The 9,828-nt window shown below is 32.4% G+C and overlaps 1 protein-coding gene across 1 annotated transcript; it reads left to right on the forward strand.

Annotated features, from left to right (window-relative positions):
• Positions 1 to 7,237: 7,237 nt before the first annotated feature.
• LOC106458218 (transcription factor Sox-14-like) lies at positions 7,238 to 9,511 on the forward strand. Its single transcript, XM_013917697.2, has one exon. The coding sequence runs from the start codon at positions 7,463 to 7,465 to the stop codon at positions 8,291 to 8,293; it is 831 nt and encodes a 276-aa protein (XP_013773151.1). The 5' UTR covers positions 7,238 to 7,462; the 3' UTR covers positions 8,294 to 9,511.
• Positions 9,512 to 9,828: the final 317 nt, after the last annotated feature.

The following is a 9,828-nucleotide window of genomic DNA, read 5'->3' on the forward strand; positions in this document are numbered from 1 at the left end:
TCAATATTTTTGCAAAGCCAATATCAACGTAACAGTCATGGTCATAGTTGTTAGACTGCTGTACGTGTTGCAATAAAACAGAAACACAATCCGTTCACAGAACAATAACATGTCAGCTTCCCTATCAAACAAATTATAAAACTTATCCGAGTATTATAATAAACCCTTGAACACAAAAACTGACTCCGGTTAACAAATATTTTGCTTCACAGGAAATGTAACCGAGCTTAAGGAATAAGAAAATGTATTTGGTTTATTTGTATAACATATAATTTTCAAAATATACACATATACACAGTTTCAGGGGGTTATGAAATAAATTGCGTATTTAGTATACTTAATGCACGTATAATATTGACATTATAGACAATAAAAATTGATTACAAAATAGTACATGCATTTGTTAAACAGTAAAATGTCTTGTGTGAGCATACAGGATGTTCAGACACTCTAGTTTTAAATATTTATGTTTACTGAACTCGCTCACACTATACGTACATACCTCACTGTACACCGTAAAAGCAAACATAGTCACCGAATTGCTTTGTTTGTCCTTTGGTTTTAACATAAACAATAAACTGCTTGTCAAAAGGCTGCTTTGATTGTAATTTTATTTCAATATAATCATGATATCCCAACGACATGACTTTCTACATAGACTAAACTAAATGTTTGGTCCTTTGGAAGCTCAACGTGACAGAAAACTTTCAATTAGATTTTTAGATTCAGGTTGATAGAGTTAATAAATTTCAGAATATCTTTTGTAATAGACGGAACAAAAACAAAAAATTCAGCCGGCGTTATTTAATTTTAATGAAATATTAACTACCTATATTTATACATCGTATTAAAAATAATTACGCTAATCGGATTCTTTCTTTAAAAATACAAGAAAATAGAGTCACTATGAACTTAAAACGAAAATACAATGTATATATATATATAAAATAATAAAGTTAGCAGCAAAAATATATAAAGGATACCGTTTAACGTTTTAATTTACACAATAATAAAATCGAATTGTTTGTGTAGTAAACTATTCATTCTCAATCGACAAAGTTAAACAGTAGCATACTACAATAAAAACAACAAACTTGGACAAATATATCAGTCGCAATGAACCCGAAGGTTAACACACCGGCTTTTCACTATATAACCGGAAGTTAATAACACATCTTTATCTCTCATTTTAACTAAATTGTTTAAAGAACATTTATTAAATTCATAAAACTGGCTGTACAATAAAAACTGTGGATAACAAGGAAGTTTGTATATTGGAAGGATAAGCAACTCATTTGACCATGTATTAGGGGAGAAAAGGAAGACGATATGTTATTGTTTAATATTGTAACTGATATATTTCTCTAACAACTTTTTACTTTTATTGTAGTATACTATTGTATAACTGTTTGTTGGTGTATCTTCAACACATGAACAAACATGAATAGGTAAGGTAGCAGTCATCTTATCAGTATTTTCACGCACACACACATAGTAATGAACAATTTATCCTCTTCCCAATACACAATCAAACTTGAATAGCTGAGGGATCTATTACCTTATCAATATATTCACACACAGAAGGGAATAATTTATCTACTTCCCAATACACAATCAAATATGAATAGCTGAGGGATCTAACATATTATCACTATATTCACACACAGGGAAGTGAATAGTTTATGTACCTCCCAATACACACAAACAGGTTTGTAACAGTATTACATATTGTTCGTATATTACACGTACAGAAAGTAATTACGTCCTTACAATGTATAAACAGAAATTAATATAAAGACTACATACAGTTTACACAGTACGTAGATAGAAATTAATATAAAGACTACATACAGTTTACACAGTACGTAGATAGAAATTAATATAAAGACTACATACAGTACGTAGATAGAAATTAATATAAAGACTACATACAGACACAGTACGTAGATAGAAATTAATATAAAGACTACATACAGTTTACACAGTACGTAGATAGAAATTAATATAAAGACTACATACAGTACGTAGATAGAAATTAATAAAATGATACTAGGAATGTACATGTTACTTAATTTCACTGAATATTTAAACCATTATTTTTCTGGGAGTAGTAAAAAATAAATTTTAGGATGATAAAGTATCTAACACCTTTATAATATATATATATAAAAACAGAACTGGATAAACAGTATTTCCATGTTCTTCACAACAAGGAAACAGGAGTAAATGAATGAGATATATATAATCTTAATAAAGAAATAACATGATCACCCGGGATATCCATAATCTTCACAACAACAAAAACGTAAATAACTTGGAGTCTAAAATCTTCACAACACACCCACAGAATAGAATAACAGCAATTACTAGTACACGTTGTGAAATATGGCTTATATATAAAGTTGCTACAAACATCGTTCATACTAATTATTCAAACTTGTTATTTCCTTTGATTGGTGTAATTTTTATTTGGTTTGGTTCTGATTATCTTCTGATAAACAGTTTTTGATGTGAATATATATAGAAAAGGACGAAAATAAATGGTGTTGCAGTACGTATTTATATCCAAGCTGTATTACAAGGATTTGGTCGTAGAGAAATTTATAGCTTATTAATTAAGTGTTCTTCTTTCGCTTTAACTATCATTTTTTAATGTATCTTATAAATTGATTTCATTTTCACACACATATTCTTTCCATACGTGATTGATATAGATACATGCGTACAGAAAGCTGAATATCCACGTGCTTCTAGTCCAACTAAATAGATCTCAATAACCGATCGGATTGTATAACTTACTTCTTATATCTCATGTTTGCTATATTCAGTGCTGAGAGAGAGCGAGAATAAGTAATTGATAAACTCCATAAAAACGTCACGTATTTAAGTGTGATTTCTTTCTCCAATATAGTGTTATTAAGATGTCAGTTCCTTGATCGAACTCTCAATTGTCAAGAAATTCTTCTGTGAGCACCAGGACTTGTGAAGATACGCGTAAAGTTTAACGATATCAGTATGACTTACCTGACTTGTTGAGTGTGTATGTCAGAAAGCCGATTAAAGCTTTAACTTAGTTCTTGGAAAACAACTAATAACAGTTCTGCCTCACACGTAATAAACCAGTATCCCAAAAACCACAGCATTAATTTTATTGGCACAATGACGATCTGTCTCTGGGCAAAGGTTATTGCTGATATTGTAAACAAAGTCATTAGTGGCTTTATACACTGTCTTACCTTATAAACAAATTTACTCCAATAATTCTTAGTTGACCATATTAAGTTTACTTCTTTTTTACTCTATGAAACTGATGTTGAGCAAACAATGTGATAAGAAACACAGAAAGGCAATTCTTCTGAAACCAACACTTTCATCAGAACTGTGCAGAAAAAAATGTGAACATTTTAACACAATATACTTTTTAGTTTGTTTTGAAGTTAAGCACAAAGCTACACAAGGGGCTATCGGTGCTCTGGCCACAAAGGGTATCGAAACCCGGTTTATAGCTTTGTGCAAAAATAAAAAAAACAACAGAAACTCCTTTTTGATTACACAGTAGTCCGAATCTAGCAAGTGTATTTTACAACTCAGATGGTTTTTACTTCAAACTCATAGTGTTTACTCCTATAGGTAAAGGTAGACTTTGGTTGATGTTCTTCTTCCAAGTCGATCTGATAGTACCATCAAGTAAGAATAAAAGTTCTTTATCATTATCTTCCTCCTAATGACTCTTCCTTCTTCTCTACAATAATAATGGTGAAGATACTCATGCCAGAACTCGAATCTCTTCTTCTAGTAGCATACCTTCAATTAGTATTTACGGATATGTGTCACCCAGGACAATCGTCTCTATGGTTACTTGATTTGTCATATGTCCAAAGATTTAGAGTACTCTAGAGAAATACTCTAACTGATTAATTCTTTAAATTATCAATGGAAGATTATACATGTTCAATAAATTATTTTCTAATTCGTTATTTTCCGTCCTCCAGCTCACGTTCAGTTGTTGTTATTTGTAACAGCTATTTTGCTTGTTTCAGAAGCTGTTAAAACGACAGCTGTCTCTTCTACATTAACTGACTTTATCTACTTTGGTGATGCTAACATGTTTATTTTTCTTGTTGACCAAAAGAAGACTTAAATTAGCGGTAAACCTAAGTTTCAATTTTAACGCCGAAGTTTGTGCAAAAGGCAACCAAAACCCAGAAGGTTATTTTCAGTTAGCGTGGCCTCAGTTATAATGAACAGGTATTCTACATGTCCATATGATGGCAAAGAGTACCTCTAGACTCTCTATAAATTTCACTACTTAGAATGTTTCTCTATATATTGCGAGTATTCTTAGTTTAAATACTAGAATATATATATACACAGTACAACTACCATAGACGTGTTAGTGGTGTCCTTCATATTTAGCATAAGAACAGTGATGCTACAACATAATAATATATACGTGTTAATACTAAATAATGTTCCAGGTGTTCTCATATAACTCTCAGCAGTATTGATACTTTGACAACAGGACTTCTCTGTACTAAAATTGTATACAATATCACTACCATAGATATAGTGGTTTTCTATACTAAAGATACTTACATTGTCGATTTTTATCATACACAGTTCTCTTTAGTAAAGATATCTAAATAGAAACGTTTTCATATACACGCAGTAGTACACTGTAGTAAATATATATATATATGTAGTAACACCATCATACAGACACATTAGCCACTGTATCAAATATATCTACGTAGTAGCACATACATATGCAGTAATACAGCGTAGTAAGTATATATATATATGTAGTAACACTATCATACAGACACACTAGCCACTGTAGCAAATATATCTACGTAGTAGCACATACATATGCAGTAGTACAGTGTAGTAAGTATATAAATATATATGTAGTAACACTATCATACAGACACACTAGCCACTGTAGCAAATATATCTACGTAGTAGCACATACATATGCAGTAGTACAGTGTAGTAAATATATATATGTAGTAACACTACCATACAGACGCAAAAGTATACTGAAATAAATTTATTTGTATAAGAACGCTATAATGCAGAAACAATAATGCTTTGAAGTAAAGATATGTACAACATCAGCACATTATATAGATAGTTTCATTATATAAATATTTACAACGTCGATCGTTAACATATAGACACAATAGCTCGCTATTACTAAAGATTTTGTATCATAACTGTACGATAAAACCAGTAAACTTCTATCATGTAATAAAACACTTTAATTATACACTAAAAGTATATATTGCGAATAATTAATTATGCGTCATATTAATTTTATGGACAACTTGCTTAATTCACTATAATTAGAGGTAGATTTTAAAAGTGCAAGGTTACGACTTGCATTAATATATTTGAACATTAGTGTCAAATATCTATAGCTGTGATATATCAAATATCCCACAAAATTCAAGTCATCTATTATTGCTACTAGTTACTGCATTTATTTCTATACTTCATATAAGTATTTTATCGCTAGCCTAGTAAGTTTGACTGCTGATAAGATATATTTTAAGCTATCACTCCTCAGAGTTGAAAGAGTTTTTATATAAGTTGTTTTCTCCTAAACAATCAAACGGAATCGGTGCCTATCTAAAGTGGAAAACTAGAGTAAAGCTGACCAACTTTAATTCTACACACGATTGATAAATTCGATCTATAGTTGATTCTAAATGTATACAGATTATTATATAAAAACAAACAAGCAAACTAAATTTCAGTCAATCTAACTTTTATTTCGTAACCTACGGTGAACAATGTGCTTAACGGTTTAAAGTTACATGGCAAAATAGTTAGTGTTGCGGATTACGGATTAATAGGTCCAAGGTTCGAGTCAAGACGTACCACCGAACTCCCCCCACATTTTCATTTGTGTGGGTGTTATAAATGCGACAGTCAATCCTTTATTAAGTTAAGAGTATAACTACGTAATCGGTATATGCTGTGACTTGTTAGCAGTTTAGATACTGAACCTATGTTCACTAACCTTCCTTTACAGATGAAACTATTAATCTTTGTATTAATCTAGTTTTCCAGACAACTGATGGAATTTGCCACAAACAATTCTAATTTTCAGTTAAATGGTGAGTTTTAAACAAGATGAGTGAGCTTGAACCTTCCTGATCTTTGACCATGTGCTGTTCTAGGTGCCGTTCAGATTGAACATACTAATACCGTTTACGAACTGAATAAACAGACCTAAGAACGATAACATGTATTGTTATAATATATGAAATATAAACAACTTTAAGTAATCAATATTTGTTTTAAAAACATTATAATCATTACACACAACAGTAAATTATTATATGATATTCTCTGACATGTGAAACTACAAAAATAGTTTTCATTTGTAATATGCTTCATAAAGTACTAAAGCGTAGCAGTTGTGAAAGGCTTTTATAAATACATTAGCAGTAATTAAGATAGTGTTACATAATGACATAATAGGATATTGACATGTGTCAATAACAGTGCAGATTTAACACAACGGTTTAGATTCGCAAAGTACTCATTATATTCACATTAATCCATAGATAAGGTTGAAATGGTTAGATCTATGAGCATATCTATTCTAGTCGATTGAGATCTCATATGATATATATAAAGAAAGAGATATGAGAAGGATGTCAAATTTTTAAAGGCAGAACCGTTGCCAATGTGATATACAAAAAATACTAAAAAAAAGTAAAAATTTAGAAATCAATTGATAACTTAGTTCACTAAAAGTAATCTTTTGAATTTTCATCACTTCTTATAAATTATAATAACACTCGTCACAAGTTTTACCTGCAAATAAATTCATGCTGTTTACCTCCGTATCTAACAGTACTACTATCCACTTCGACAGCTATGTGTATTTTGCAATAGATTCGAGAAACTCAAATGATACGCCCATTTTATCTTAAAGGTCAATGTAACCAATGCATGGAATATCTTTATTTGGGTTGCTTATTGAGTATTATAATTTTTCACTCACCTCAACAACAAAATTTGGTTTTGTCTAAACACCAAGACATAATTGAATGTTTCTCCTAGGAAAGATAGATGGCGCTTGAAAACCTGTTCGGTTCTTAGGGTATCATAGCCAATGAATGACTCAGGGTTGACGGGCGTGACTCACTAGGAATGGACGATAAGTAGATGGGCGGAAGCGATATCGTTGGGAAGTTCTGATTGGCATAACACTGTCAAATGAAGGTTCTTGAAACATCAGATGAGAGATCATATACGTCCCAAAAGTCGTTAAGAGTGTTATTAGAGTGTAAGGGAGGAGAGGGAGAAGATTTTCGTTAAGGTTGTGTTATACGTGATGACGAACTGCAGCACATAGATTTATATATATACTGAAGTTCGAACAAAACAGGCGTATCCTGTTATCCTTTACAGTCTGTATGTGAATCATTATATTTTGAAAGTAAAAATGTCTAAAAATTGTGGCGACCACCACGTCAAACGTCCGATGAACGCATTTATGGTGTGGTCAAGAGGACAGCGAAGAAAGATGGCCCAGGAAAATCCTAAGATGCACAACTCGGAGATCAGCAAGCGGTTGGGTGCTGAGTGGAAACAGTTGTCCGAGGCCGAAAAACGACCTTTTATCGACGAGGCCAAGCGTTTACGAGCTTTACACATGAAAGAACACCCGGACTACAAATACAGACCTCGGCGGAAACCAAAGCCTCTCTTGAAGAAAGACACCGGTTTCCTATCTATTGGACAGTGCCTGCCTCTGAGCTTTGATTCTTTGCCCAAGATTCCCCCTCACACCTTTCCACTACTGGACAGTGAAAAAGCAGTGACGGCTCGGACTTTCTCCTATGAGTTTCCTCTGTCCTCTAGTTCGCTAAGACCTTCTTTCAGTAGCTTGTACAACAGTATTAACGTTGGTAGTCTTGCTAAACTCCGAGCAGCAGCAGCAGCAGGAACAACTAATGAGTTATCCAGTCCTTTAGCTGGTCTCAACCCGGGTGAACTGCACTTGAAACACGCGGGAGCTCCTCCGACACCCTCTTTTTACAGTACGGCAGCCAGTAGCTTCTTATCGTCACTGTCACATTCGCATTCTGCCGGTTCCTACGGGTTAGTGCCGTATAATTGTGGACCTGCCTACTTTTCTCCAGGCAGCTCGACCACAGTAACCTCTCAGACCCAAGATGTACGATCGCCATTTACCTACCTGCTGGTAAAACCCGAAGATCGATTTTCACGTCACTCTCACGCACCGACTTTATTTAGTGGAGGAGTAGTTTAAATTTGAAAAAAAGAGATAAAATATTACGTCTATAAATAAATATTGGTAAGATCATTACTGACCTTCCTTGTAACCAACCAACACGACGTCACTAGAGGGACAGTTAACAATCCCTAGTCAGCGATTGCTACAAAGAAACCATAGCCTCATGCCAAACGTAATTGGCGAGAACGAGAATGCTGTTGATAAAGACCACCTGTGTTTAACTGATGTCATTTCTAGTTTGATGTATATTTTTCGCACCAGAAAATTTATATGTTTTCCGTCTAATAAGTATAGGTGGGTGTTTTGCACCGGTGATTCTAAATATCGGTAGATCATTTTAAGATTGAATCTTTTGTTAATATTGTTTTAATATTCAAAAATACGTATAGCATACATTCCCCGTTTGTAAGTAAATATATTGTGTTTATGTATTATTGTGTTTATGCGTATTATAGGAACACTTTGAGAATAAACCTATTGAAATACAGGATCCGCGAATGCTGTAAAAGTTGGATTTTATTGCACCACAAATAATCCTTCAGTCAAAACTATTATAAAATTTGGTAACATTTATTAGCCTTTTATGTCTATAAGTCATCTGTATTCACTCTGGCAAGCAGGGCAGTAATAATATAGTCAATGTATTTTTTTTAACTTCAAAAATGTATGAAATATTATTTGATGAATTAATTGCAAAAGACTGACTTGTACAATCGCCACTAATATTGTACTATACATTTTATTTGAATATCTATGGTAAGACTACTTTACATACTTCATGGAAGTAAACAAAAATGTCAATATTGATAGAACGTGCAATGAGAAAGTTCGTGTGGATAATGCATGAAACTTGGATCTAACAGTCTCTAAAGACATGAGGATCCTATTAGAATACGTATAAAAACCATGGAAGCGATATCGCACTGCTCATCAAGTTGAAAATAAATGAATTATTAACTTTCTTTGTATTTTTTCCGATACTTATTGTAAATATGTAAAAATGACAGAATAGCGTTTTTATTTAAGTAGTTTATTTTGTTGACTTAATCTGTTAAAACTTCACTAAAATTGTGTGCATATGTTCCCTGACAGCTATTAACTTGTAAAACATGTTAAACCTAAGATTTTGTTTGATGTTATTTATTTTCTATATGGTAATTTTAAACAAAGTAAGGTTAATTATAGATTCATGTAATAATATTTAGCTTTACAATAAATGCAAGACGAATGGGATTTTCTTATCATGTTTACATAATCTGCACAAAATATGATTTATTTTTTGTTTTCCTTCTAATGGCTTTATAACATAAAATACTAGAAGTATGACTAACATTTTGTTTTTCTCCTGTGAAACATGATACTCGCCAGACGCAACCATTTTTTGTTACATGGTTGAATAGACGTGTAAACGAGACTGTTCAAATTCCAAATCGCCATACTAGTAATTAACTCATAGGTTTATACAAGTATAAGCCACGAACTGGGCATACAATTTTTTGGTTAATGTAGATAAAAATGATCATGTAATGAAGCTACGAAAAATGCCAGCT

The sequence above is a fragment of the Limulus polyphemus genome, unplaced genomic scaffold (assembly GCF_000517525.1).
Source record: "Limulus polyphemus unplaced genomic scaffold, Limulus_polyphemus-2.1.2 Scaffold21, whole genome shotgun sequence".
NCBI lineage: Eukaryota > Metazoa > Arthropoda > Merostomata > Xiphosura > Limulidae > Limulus > Limulus polyphemus.